Genomic DNA, 14,319 nt, shown 5'->3' on the forward strand with positions numbered 1-14,319 from the left:
CATTCTTATAAGTGAACATGAATTAGATAGGTCAAGTTGCAGCAATTAATCATTTCCATGGTAATATTTTACATCTCAACTTATCAGAAAGTATAAGGCTAAGGGCTCAGATGACGATATAATAACTGCAGCTAATATATTGTTAAATGGCCTCTTTGTGGTGTTTTCACGTTTACCACAGGCGGAAAAAATAGAATAGTAAAATACATTTCTTTAATCTACATTAAATATCTGCGCAGTTGCACAAAAAGATAGATTTATTGTATTGTCACTTGTGGAAACTCTATGTTAGGGTTACTTCACTGATATTCAGTTAGACAAGTGCTCTCAAGTCAAATGCCATCGCTTCTCAAGTCCTTGATGAGAGAGCCTTTGTATGCAAACAGCCATTTAAATGTGAGTGCCCTGCAGTGCTTTATCTAATGCAGTTTAAGTGCTGAACATTAGCTAATAATGAATTAGCCAACCCTGCATTGTATTCTTGGGTCCAACACAAGCCAATAGGTGGGAGCTGACAAGGACTTGGTGAGGTTCAATGGTACTTTTTTAAACCACAGTTAGAGGACAGTTTATGAATGTTGGTGTGATGGCTGCATGCAACCACACAACTCAAATACTCGGGTTCATGTTTACCTTCCTGTCTTATTTTTACATTGTTCAGTGAATATAAGTTAATTTGGAGTTAGTAGTTTGTAATACATGACAGCAGTAAGCTGTAGTCCAAATGATGGCGCAGAATCTGTTTTGTATTGTTTGTTACGGTAATATGGATATATGCTTTGTTAATTATTTTCTGTTCCTTTTGAGTTACCTGGCTGCCGCTCCAATCCTTCCTGGTTTGGGTGAAAGAGGAGGCTGAGGGTGGAGCTGGTTTAAATGTAGAGGCCAATAAAATGGACTTAACCATCTGTTATGACCACACAGGGGAGAATAGGGTTCTTCTTGTATTATGATTAGCGATTATCTCTGTGGTTTTGGTGTATACAATGGGGCATTCGATAGCTATATAACTGGAGCTGTCTCTCATTTGGGCAGGAAAGTTTGCCGAGTTATGGTTTATTAAGTGGTTTTTGAGTCGAATTTTGTTAACCTGGCCTTTAGTTTATGTGCCAACGTGGTTGGTAAAATAGTTTGTTTTTGTCATTTAGAAGTTTTGTAATAATTTTGTCCTTTTTGGGGTATAATACAACCCATTTTTTGAAGATTACACATGTGCCTGTATGCTCTTGGCTGCTTGGTCCCTGATAGCTGGGCTAACAGAATCAACATCCAAACTGTTCACTTGGGGACCTGATTTAATTGTAGGTAATTGTGTAACACACAGAAACAGAAGCAATGTTCTTGTAGTCAAAAACAATGCTGATCCACAGGGTAGAGGATTAAACTGAACTGGAAAGGATTAAATGAGACAAGCAATGCTGACTTATTTGTCATTTTCTTTATGTTAATGTGAATGCTTGAATGTCAATGTGCTATATAAAGTAGAAAAGTGCTTCAGTTAAACTTTTTTTTTTAACATCTGACACATTTATGCTCTACAAGTCAGATGGGATAGTAAAAGCAAGTAGGCGATGGCATCAGCCCCATTTCCATTTCCAAATGCCAAATGCTCAAGAGAGAAACTCTAATTAATCTCCCACACCTTTACCACTGTGGCTTTTCAGATCATTTTCTTTTGAAATGGAAAGTAAGACTCAGTGGGATAATGCAGATCAAAACATGTTGCCATTAAGGCCATTTAGAGCATGCCTTTGAAACAAATGCACAGTTTCCCCAGGGGTCAACGCGATGTTGCGTGCAGGTTATGAATATACAGCCGAAAACATAATTTAACACGCTGATCCAGAACAACAAAGAATACTTTTCTAATACAAATTCAAATTTATCTCAGAAGTATCTTGCTGATGCTTGAATATAAAAAAACAAAACAAAAACAGGAAACTTCAAAGCGTGGCCTATCAACTCGAGCAGTGAAAGGAGATACTGAGTGCATGAAATGCCCTTTTAGGAGATATCAAAATTCAGAGTTCCTGCATAACTTGTATGATAATGCTGCAAACTACAGATAAATAAGCTCCTCGGTAGTAAGTCCATCTTAGGAGCGGCTGTCGCAGCCAAAACGTTGGCTTTTTCACTTTTATCTTTCCTTTTAAATCCAGAACAGTTTGTTTTTACAACAAAGCGTGCTTTATCTGTCTTTTTTAATACCATATAATTAGAGAAGTCCATAAATAAATACGCATTTGGCTTGCAACTGCAGCATTCACTTACAGAATGAACAACAAGTCAAAGAACCATCAATCAAAGACCATCTTGCTATATTATGACACAAAACTAGTTTCTTCATAACAGAAAATTAGACAAGTCTTGGTATGTTTAATATTAATTTAGCTAAACAACACTTATTATCAGTACCATTGCCTATATTTGGCATCTTGCAGCCATCGAGTTTACTGCAGCAAAGACCATCTAACACAACATAACACAAAGGGAAATTCTGACACAATTTTTGTTACCAAAAGGTTTTTGTGTACCAAAATATATAAAGGTTTGGGTTATACAATAAATTTGGGCTTAAAGTGCAGATTTTGAAATATATTGTGTTAACCACAAATGAATTACAGGAATTTTTATACACATTTTGAGAGACTGAACTGTAAATACACAATAATGAATAAAAATCTTTATTGTCAGGAACGAGTACAAGCTCACTTATACTGTATAAGTCACAGTGACAAAGTGCAGCTATGTAACTATGGATCATTGCATACCACTGTTGTAATAACCAAGAAAGGCCTCCATTGACTTTAAATGTCAGTGGCACATATCTAAGCTTCCCATACTGCAGAGCACTACGGTTTTCTACATATTTTATCTTTTGTTTATTGCAGTATAAATTTTAGTTAATCTGCTTCCACACTGCAAGACTGTGGCTGTGCATGGGGCAGTTAAATAAATGCATGGGTTTTATTTCTTCCACCCATACACACTTTATGCTGCCAGTGGGTACTCAAAATAAGCAATATAACAAAAAGTGTTTTGCGGTTGTATTTTTCAAATTTCACATTTCACATTCGTCTCACATGTAAAACAGCTATAACATTTCATAAAGTCCTTCCAACCAAATCAAAATAATTCAGAATTGTTGCCACTGATTACTTGTAGTTATTTTAAAAATAGTGTCAAGCACAGATTTACAGACTAGGCATCTTCCGTACCTCTTGTGGGAGTGCTTCAGCTTTTATTCTGGGTAAAAACTGCAACCTTTTTTAGATTATCCTTCAGCTTGTGGAAGCAAGGACACTTCCTTCTTTTTCTCCAGTTCCAAAAGCTTTGAACGTACCTCACTCTTAACTTAACCATGTCCCAGCTCCGTTACCACCAAGTTGCTGTGATATTAGGCCAACTACACACACTTCTGTATCACTGCAGTCTGAAAAGAAATTGTAAGAGCGAGATAAACTTACCTACAAGGTTAAACTAGAAATGACATAACTGCTCTCTAAAATAATGTTCTGTTTTTTAAAGTAAAATAATAAATGAAAATACCAAACCATTGAATAGGTTTGCTACTGACTCAAGACAAATACAAATAAAGAACAGTGTAAGCAAAATAACTCATTAGTCCCAGAAAACTCTATACACATAAGGACCGGGCAGGCTTGAAAGATGCTTGGAGTATTAGCTTTTTAATTAACTGGAAACCAAGTAGTTATAAATTAAGTAGTTATAAATCCATATAATTGCACACGAAGGTCCAAGTTATGAGTCACAAAAAGCATGAACAGCTCAATTTAATTCTAGCCTAATTAAAAATATTCAATTAACCTGCCTAAAGTGCCAATTAAATCACCCACCCCAAACCACTGCACTCCGAGGCCTAAAGAGACACATAATGTTTAATTAGGGACAAAACATGCACAATGATGAGAGCTGAAACTGGAACTAAAAACATATTGAAATCATCATCAAACATGGGAGCTAGTTTTCTCACAACAAACACACATCTTGCAACACTGGCTAATGTGATACCTGCAGTTAAAAGGAAGAAGAAGAAAACTATTTTTTCGTACCCGTTATCAAAGCAGACACACTAGGTTCAGCATAATGAAAAGGCTTGCATGCTCTGTGTGTCATGAATAAATGAGCAATAGACATTCCGCTTACTGCTGACGACATATAGGCCACTTGCACAAAGTATCTGTCAATGAGTCAGTTTTTTGCTGATTTGGAAAAATTTGGAAGTAAACAATGAGTGCGCTCATCCAGGACTATACTTACCGCATGCCTCTAATCTGCTTTAAAGCCATGTGGATTTACAGCTGCAGAGACAGCTCAAACCCACATGTTTCAGCTTTAATTCACTCTGACTGATGGAAAGATTTAAATGTATTTAACCTGCTTCCATGGTTCAGCTAAGCGCAGCTCATGCACTTTATTCATTTGTCTACTTCATGTCAAGATTACTTGCAAAGTTTTTAAATGTGAATCCAAAGTCCTGCTTCGTTCTTTCATATTTTTGTCAAAAACGCTGACTTGCATGAAATTGTAAGAAGGAAAAAAAATGTGTTTGCTTTTAAAAGAGATGCACCGATTTGGTCATTAATCAAGATGGCTAACAAACCACTCAGAGATGAAAGTTTCATTACAGTGACAAAGCCTGGGTGAACTTTAGATACAATCATCCAGTAAAGTGGGAAAGACACATGCATGGTACTGCTATATACCACATACCATATGGACGACTGGTAATTACTTCAAACATACCCTTTGAGTCAGTTCTGTCTTTTAATAGTACATCTACTGCAGCTATGTAGCACTATGACATTTTGAGGTTCTCAGAGTGTAATAACAATACTCTTCCACTCCACTTCCACCGCTTTCACCCATAGGCAGCCAGAGGCAGTGAGAAATTGCTGAGTAGTTTAAATATGCACTTAGAGACAGCCTGGCCTGTCCAACAATAATTTTTTGAATTTTAATGGTCGCAAAACGGAAGCAATTTTATATGGCCCGCATCGTTCTACTGATTCTCCAGATGTTGATTTTGGTGATTTGACCTCTCATCTGAAAAGTTCAGTCACTAATCTTGGTGTTAAACTTGATTCTGCGCTTACTTTTGAAGGTCATGTAAGTGGGGTGGTAAAATCAGCTTTTTATCACCTCAGACGCCTGTCGAAGGTTAAGCCTTTCCTTTCCAAACCCAATTTGGAAACTCTTATTCATGCTTTTATCACCTCACGTCTGGACTATTGTAATTCCCTTTTAATAGGGGTCGGGTCGGGCACCTTGTCACGCCTGCAGTTAGTGCAAAACGCAGCGGCGCGATTTTTAACCGGTAGTAGGAAATTCGATCACATCACTCCGGTTCTGGCTTCCTTGCATTGGCTTCCCATTGATTTTAGGGTTCGTTTTAAGGTCCTTTTATTGGTTTTTAAATCTTTAAATGGTCTGGCTCCTGTGTACTTAACTGACTTGCTGAAGTCACATGTTCCTCCTCGCTCGCTCCGTTCAGCTGAGCAGCTGCTGCTGTCGGTCCCTAAGTCGCGGCTGAAATGCAGAGGAGACCGTGCCTTTTCAATTGCGGCTCCGATGCTCTGGAATAACCTTCCCCTCCAAATTAGACAAGCGTCATCAGTGCAGGTCTTTAAGTCCAGATTGAAAACCTATTTTTATTCCCTGGCTTTTAACTCTGTAGGAAACTGACACCTTCTTATTTATTTTATTGTTTGTAATGATTTTATGGTATTTTTAATTTGGTTGTTGTTTTGATCTGTGTTGTTCAGCACTTTGGTCTGCCTGGTGTGTTCTTAAAGTGCTATACAAATAAACGATGATGATGATGATGATGATGAACAATAGTCTATGTGAAGATGGGAATGGAGTGGAATTGCTTTTAGAGAGAAGCACTGCTGTAGTATTCAGCTGCCCCACCACCCAACACCCCCCAAAAAAGAATCTGAATTCCCTGGTTGAGATATTCACAAAACATGTTGCAACCACATAATAAAGAGCTCAGCATGTCCTGGTATGTTTTCTGAGGATGAAGCAGCAAAATCCAACTACAACCATCTGGTTGGGGATTTCTGACAGTGGCTCAGACAGCACACTGAACTGGACTGGACTGTGAGCTCGAGATGACAGCGTAAACACTCTGTTCATCTGCCATGCCAAAAGACTTCGCACCGTCTCTGCAGGCCATCATCAGATCCTTCTGACCAAGATGAAAGCATCTGGAACTTGTGACGCTTCGGAGCTGTTCCAAAGGGCTTCGTGAAACTTTACACAGTTGGCAAAAACATCAACCAAAACCCCGTTTCTTTTTCTCTCACCTCTGCACAGTCCCAGGCCAAAGACGATAATGACCCAACTGGCAGCCGGTCAGCTGTCCCACTGTAGCGTGATGAGTGAAAATGAAATTGATTTGAAAATCCTACCCCAGCCCAGGCTGGAACAGAAGGGATTATTGTGCTGATTGTACTAATACTGCATCCTTCCCCTCTCCCTCCTTCCTATACTAATTCTACTCATCGTACTCCTTTTTCCCTCTCTGTTTGTGACTCTTCCTTGGTCAGAGCTCTTTAGTTACCAGCCGTACCCTTTCCAGGGCTTTCCTTTAAGATCCTTGTGAAGAAACTCATCTATGAGTTTCATCTCATCTGACTTCATGTTCCCTTTGTGAATCAGGTTAAGACTACACAGCTGGACAATTTAATGTTGGCAGGGAGAGGAGAAAAGGACAACGGGTGGGTGGTGAAGAGCAAAGAGGGACTGAGAGAGATGCCTAGGGAGGTTCTAAACTCTAAAGAGTGAGAGAGCGCAAGAGAGAGTGAGAATGAGAGAGAGAGAGAGAGAGAGAGAGAGAGAGAGAGAGAGAGAGAGAGAGAGAGAAAGAAAGCAGCTCACCAATCTAATGAGCTGCAGAGAGAAAAGTAAAGCCCCCTGGGGACTGGATATCCCAAATGATGTTCCATTGCTGCCCCTCTGTCAGGAAATCCAGAAATTGATATGTTTTTGCTCAATTTTCCTCCCACCACTGTCTAGACTACATACTGCGCTATATAAATTTCAGCTTATGAAAGCATTTGTCAAAGTTTTGACGTTGCATCTTCATTGTAAATTACTGTGACAGAAATTTTGATGATAGGTCAGTTTTGTGGAGCTGTGGTGGAACTTGATGCTATGCATGAGACCATTAAATAGTCATCACTGTAGCATCAGCTTTCACCACCAGTCCATGCTTGAAAATTAATTTAATGCAGCTCTGACAGCTCTAATGTACCCGACTCTCTCTCTTTCTACCGGCCAATTACCTGTCTCTCCATGACATGGAAGTAGGCACATCACAAGGACAGATCAGAACACAACTGGAAATAACAAATAACACCAGAGGGACAAAGCACCCACTCCTGGTTATTAAAGCGGTACACTGGACACCAGGACTCTCAGGCCAGGCAGACCTAAAATGGTAAAAAAAAGAATGCTTGGACACTCCCAAAAGTTGATTCTGTGCATCTGGACATAGCGTTTTCAATGGGAGAAACGTTTCGTCACTCATCCAAGTGACTTCTTCAGTCTCAGCTGACTGCAGGTTTCCCCAACCTTATAAATGCTTGGACTCTGCTAGCATAATGGACAGGTTTTTGATGGGGCTCCCACACAAACGCAAAGCAGAGGATGAGGCGTTGCCAAATATCGTTCCAAACCATATTTCTTGTTAAAAAAAGGGGGGCCTACCAAAAAAAGTTTGGGAACCACTGTCCAAACTGAAGGTGTGAAGTTGCCAGAATAGCTGAAGAGCAGATATATAGGACAGCCACAGGTACCTGGGTGTCCCACAGGACAATAGGAACCATGATAAAGATGCACAAAGATCAGACATAGTCAAATATCTCAACAAGGTTTGTCAGGTGCTAAGAAACTAGCTGAATGCTAGGAATGAAATCAAAGCCATCAATACATAATCCCTACAGATACCCAACTGGAATAATAAGCTGACCACAGGAGGAGATAGATGCCACTAATGTAATGACATAAAAACTCCTCACAACTCCTGAAAACTCTTGAGGCTCTATGAGCACGAGAAAGAGAAAGGGCAAGAACCAGACTGTCAGAGCCACAGCCGAAGATATAACAGAGCATTCACGAAGACATCAGGAAGATGTCTTCGTGCACCCAAGATGAGCTGCTCCATGAATGCCTCAGGCAGCTGAAGACGAACAGGTGAAGAGGAACAGGAGGAGGAACTATCGTGGACAACCAAATCCCTGCTATCAATAGACAGAGCAAGTGGAACACATCAAGAAATACTATCAGCAGCCAGAAAAGGCCAGCCTAAAGCATAGCACACAGGCTCTGTTGATCATGAACTACACAAGACCAGGCCCTAAGCACCAGATCCATAGAGGCTGGAGTCTACCACAACCAAGCGGACACAGGTTACAGACTATGCAAAGGTCTAGGATGTAGGATCCAAGCTGCATTTTAAATAGAGTGACACAACTAAGTGTCCAGGAAGGTGTACAAGAACATCTGTACCAAATACTGACTATAAGTCCCCAAGTCCCGATAGGTGGTTGAGAACAACAGGGCTAAGGTCTCGTGGGACTCTGAGTTCCAGACAGATGAGCAGCTCCTAGCCAACATGCAAGACATAGAGGAGGTGGAAAAGAAACAGAAGACTGCAGTTGTGTTGGGTGTAGCAATCCCAGCAGACTGAAACATCAGGAAGACAAAAACAGAGATATATCAGGGGCTGAAGGAGCAACTGGAGTAGACATGGAAGGTAAAGTTCTAACTGCTCCCAGTGGTAATATGAGCACGAAGAGCTGGAACACCAAAACTGGAAGAGTAGCGCCATCAGATTCCAGGCATAACATCGGAGGTCTCTGTCGAGAAAAGTGTAGTCATAGGAAGAGTTAAGATACTGCCCAGAACTGTCCCGGGACCACACGTGACAAAAACACACACACACACACATAGATACAGTGGTGTTTTTGTATGTTTGTCACACTTAAATGTTTCAGATCATCAAGGCAATTTAAATATTAGCCAAAGATCACACAAGGAAACACAAAATGCAGTTTCTAAATGAAGGTGATTAATATTAAGGGGAAAAATTCCAAACCTACATGAGATATAAAAAAATAGGAAATCAGGGACACTTTTTTAACCCTTTAAAACCGGTCAGAGTGGGCACGCTCCATTTTGTGCAACTATTTTTAAATCCCTGTAGAACTGCAACCACATAAGCTAGCGCAATAATTTTTTTTGCATATGAAACCGGAGGAGTTGTACTTACATCTTATGCCATCAGCTTGTCCTAGGTCACAGTTTCCTTCCACATATAGCTTTTCAAAAACTGCATAAAAAGCACTTGCAGCAACAAAAACATAATATCCCAGAAACACGCTTTGCTGATCCGATCAGCTGTTTGTAACACTTCCTACGTTGGAATAGACGTCAGCGCGAAATGTAGTTTTTTTTACCATCAGGGCCTCATAAGCCTATACTTATGTTTTTAAAAGTTATGTCTGACTTTATGACTTTCTGTGTCGTTTCTGGGATGCTTAGGACTCATATTGCACTGCTGGAAATAGTTTATTTTGATGCATATGCTGCTTTTTTGCAAATTTGCAGTATAATATTTATTTTCGTTTTTCCTGCAGTATATAAAAAATGGTGTATTTCAAAAATAAAACTATGAAGACACTCAAAATAAATTTCCTGTGGTGGGAAACTATTTTGTGCAACTTTTTTGCATTTACAGTTTTGAGGGATAAGCCCCTTAAATTTTTCTAATTAGAAATATATGTTAAAAAACCAAAAACGATTTTAATTTTTTTTGTAGTTTATTGCACTTTTTTGCAATTTATGTAATTACTATGCACTTAATGCAGACATATTATTATAATTTGGGCTATAATGGTTGTATTGATGTATAGCAACTTGAAATACTCCCAAAAATGGCTCTACAGCATGTAAAAAAATAATATAAGCTCTGGTGGACTTGGTTCTATGGTAGGTCTTAAAGGGTTAACACCACTGTATACAGAGAGGAGAGCTGCATATTTAAATATATATCAAACGAAATAAACATTATGCAGTCAATTTGGCTAAAAGTGGAAGTTTTAATCATGCAAATTAAAAAAAAAATTAATAATATTAAATAGAAATTGAAATTAAAAAAAAAAAAAACCTGCATTCACTATTTTTCAGAACTGTGAATCTGTTAGACTAACATCATGTTGTAGTTGTGTCACAGCCCGATTTGACCAACTCTGACTAAAATTAAAGGAAAATTTCTGGAAAAGAAGATCCTTTGAGGCGAAAGCACAAATACAGAACCATCGTCCCTGGAAGTAACAAGGAAGCACAATGAGTTGTTAACATGCAGATTTCTGACCCAGAGGAGCGCAATCACAGGCACTGCACTATCAGTGGTTTAATAAGCAATTGTCAATTATAAAGGCTTCGCCTGAGACTGAAACCTCTTCCTTAAGGTGCATAGAGAAGGACAAAAAAATAAATTAAAAAGTAAACTGTTGTGACACAGAGAAACTGCTTCAAGAAATGTGGTGAAACTTATCTTTTTCCTCTCCTCAGATTTATTTCTTGTGCTTTGCTAAGGATGAGAACAGTTTGATTTCACTTGTTGGCATCATCCTTGTAAAAACAGGCTAAGGCTAAGTCACCATGGAAGCAAGCGCTGAAATATGGGGTGCTTTTCAGCGACCTAAATCTTATAGGTTTGCAACATCACTGCTGGGATACAGGCTTGGATTTAATATGCTAGGACTTGTGTTCGTGTTTTCCAGAGGCAAATGTCACTTCAAGCAGTTGCAAATTTAAATAAAAAGACCTCCTTTAGAGCAAGAAGACAGCTTAGGGACAGATCTTTGAACAGCACACAGCGGCACAAGATCATTAAGATAGCAGCAAACTTAGGATGGAATTTTCTTGCTTCTGAGATAACCAAAGAAACTATGTTACAAAACCTCAGTATTCACATAGTTTGAATTAACAGATTTTAAGTCTACTGAACATCAGATGATTCTGATTTACTTCACACTACAACTGATGGTGTAAACATATTTATCTGAGCCATTGATATTCTTCAGATATAGACTTAAATGTGGTTAAGAGTGTAGATTATTCTTTTTATATAGTGCTGGAAAACAGACTGCTAAAATTTCTGCCTTGTGATATAGAAGCCATGCAAGTAAAAATCAATGTAGATTCTCTGCTGTTCTGTACAACACAGGTTGTTAGAGATATGTGTCAATATCTAGCCTACATTCACTTTTGATCCAGAATGAATGAGATTCTGTGAGCAAAGCACTGTGTCAGGCTCAGGCTAGAGTATATGCGCTTGTCACATCAAGTATTAGTTGGTCGGTAGGCTTAGGGTTATCTAATCCTAACCCTAGCCTAGCTACATATAACTTACTATTCAAATCTTGTAATAATAAATCAGTCAGCTATAACTCGACTGAGTGTCCACTGTGATTTCCAGTGCAGATTGTTGCTTTATGACTGTGGTATTGATAAAAATATAGAGCAGAGAGCTGATGCAATCCTTTATATTATTCTCATGACATCGATGAATCTGCAGCCTCGCGGAGCTTAAATAAACACTCGTGATGCAGTGTTTCACTGTGACTCACAACGGTGCTACAAATCTGAAAGTTTTGCGCATGAGGAGAAAGAGTTTAGTTTGCTTATTTACTCAGCATGACACACTTCTGCCCCTGGTAAAAATAAATTTCCTTTCTCATTTCAGTAGCGAGGCCCTGCTGCTGTGTGCTCTGTCACAGCGGCTGTTTGGCCACATACTGTTTCTCTACTCCTGCATCGCTCCTCTCGTGTCACGACTGCAGCCACAGGCTCAGCTAAAGGAGCGCAGGCCTTATTACGCCCCCGGGTCAACAATAACCCCTCAGCCTTCACAACCCCCCCCTTACGGAATCAGCAACACTGTGTAACACGACAAATTACTAGCCAACGGCCTCCAACGCCTGCTCAAACTTTGTACGTTTTAGCCTTAGTGGTCCTGCAACTACCTCCCACCAAACCCCCTCTCGATCCTATTTGTCAGGTGGAAACTGGGTGTGAAAAATGGTTGTGTTTTTCAGCAGAGCCACGGGGCTCTGAGCCAGAGCTTATCGCTGTCTACCTTACGATAAATAAGACTGATCATCAGTCCCAACAAGATGCATTGCAAACATCAAATGAATTATGACACTCACTGAGCGATTACCACAGATTATTCAAACATCGTTTGGCAGATATAAAGGTGAAATAGTGGACTGGGGATACAGTTTTCCCAGAAAGTGGAATCTAATTCGGCAGGTGAGCGCAGAGCCTGCCACGTTACCTCACCTTTAAAGAATAGAGAGTGACTAGGGTGGGGGCAAATGGCTGATTACAGCAACGAGGCAGTCAACTGGATGTGGAAAGTGAAACAAATAGCTGTGACCCCCGCTGAGTTCAACAGTAACTGAGTCAGATGACTAACTTGATCAGCAGATACCTAAATGGATGGCACCTGTGCACCAGAAGGAATCCATTAAAGGGATTTATTCTTGGTGTGTGTGTGTGTGTTTGGGCATACAGCTTTTGTGTGTATGCAAGCTCAGGGCACATGTGAGGAAATGCGGAAATGTGTGTGCTTGCATTTTTTTTTTCTCTTATATGGGGCTGGGGAAGCGGTGTCCATGCCTGCAGGCTTTGTTGACCGGCTGTGCTAAAAGTCCAGCATATAACCGCAGTTTGTTCTCTCACAGCCTAGAGGCACTGTAAACCTACACAGGTTGTCATGTTTTTTATCATATGTGTTAAGCATTTTGAATTTGCATGTAATGAACACATGAAATATAAAGAAAATTGCCATTGCCACAGTCACTATGTGGTGAACTAATTGATTTGGAGTACATTTAAAGGATTGGGGAGAGTGGGTGAGAGGGGCTGCTGAGGAAAAGCCCTGTGCACAAAACATATGAATAAACAAATAAATAAACAAAACAATCCAAATCCTCTTTCTGCATTCATAGCCTGTCAAAAACGCATGGCTGTCATCACGTGTTCACCCAGACGTGCCGAGCAGTATCACAATAAGACAGTTGTCAGCTTCCATTGTTTACGAAGTGATTACATGGGATGTCTTAACATATGTGCTGAATAAATAAATAAATAAAAATGTAAAAAGCAAAAAACCCGCGTAAAGAGAGAATCTTTAAATTTGCGGGGCCACAAACAAAGCTGCAAAAGCAAAAAACCCTCAAACGAGCTCTCAGCTGCACTGCTGCTACTTCATCTTCTTGCCCCCCTGCAGACTGCTGGCAGTTAATCTTTTCCTAACATCTAATGGAGGATTCGTCACACGTCGTTTTTTTCAACATGTTATTCCTGTCTGCAATCAGTAATCAGTCTTTGTCGTTAACCCTCCCACCACCACGATTGCCACGGTCACGGTGACGCACTTTGCCTTTTATCAAGAGCATCTTGATCTTAAGTTCATAAAGCGGTGTGACCACCGCCGCAGCGTCCTGTGTCACAAAGATTCTCACAAAGGTTGTGACACAAAAGTTAGAAACGCAAGCGGAGAACATGCAATCGCTCAACATTTCCGTCACTTCTCTGTACTGAACAAACGAGAAAAAAAGTTCGTAAAGAAACGACAACAACAAAAATAAATGAATGCATAAAACAAGCTGCAATCTTTCGCTCGGAGGATCCTGCTGCTGCTGCTCAGCATCCAGAGAGAGGCGGGGGTGTGGGGAAGCAGCAGAGGAAAGTTGGAAGCAGAGTCTTACCTTATAATCGCCGTGTCGCCCTGTCGGATAGTGATGTTGTCGGTGGCCCTCTGCATATCCACACTCCGGACGGGGAATCCTGTGGGGATAAGACAAAGCAGTCTGAAAAACGAAGCCTGTAACTGCCTCCAGCACGACTTGCGTCCGACTTGCATTTTTGAAAGCACAGGAGCGCGCGCGCGTTTCTGCAGTTATAAATCCAAGGGTGAAAAAGGGGGTAGGGGGAAACAGTCGTAGTTGTCCACACTTCTGGTAAACGCGGGAATGTTTTTAGGTCCAAAGCAGTTCGGAATGAATGGGTGACACGAGGTTCCGAAAATACTTTTTTGGAGGGGGAGGGGGGGCCAAAATCCTCCTTCTGTACTCCAGTGACGCACAAAGCTCTCCGCGTAAAGACACGGCACAGCGACGATGGAGAGAGGCAAGCTTCTGTTTAGAGTCTGGGAGAATCACCCCCCACCACCACCCCCTACCCCTCTCTCTCTCTCTCTCTCTCTCTCTCTCT

At 40.4% G+C, this 14,319-nt stretch overlaps 1 protein-coding gene across 1 annotated transcript in view; it reads right to left on the reverse strand.

Moving 5' to 3' along the window:
- The window catches only part of lsamp (limbic system associated membrane protein), a 241,421-nt gene extending 227,433 nt beyond the window's left edge, over window positions 1-13,988 (reverse strand). The window contains exon 1 of the mRNA XM_085371524.1: window positions 13,815-13,988. Coding sequence (XP_085227650.1) covers window positions 13,815-13,969 — 155 coding nt within the window. The 5' untranslated portion in view covers window positions 13,970-13,988. The remainder of the gene's footprint in view (window positions 1-13,814) is intronic.
- Between the last annotated feature and the right edge of the window lie 331 nt (window positions 13,989-14,319).

The sequence above is a fragment of the Diplotaxodon limnothrissa genome, linkage group LG14, assembly GCF_057381915.1.
Source record: "Diplotaxodon limnothrissa isolate DT_005_m linkage group LG14, D_limnothrissa_male_GT1.1, whole genome shotgun sequence".
Lineage (NCBI taxonomy): Eukaryota > Metazoa > Chordata > Actinopteri > Cichliformes > Cichlidae > Diplotaxodon > Diplotaxodon limnothrissa.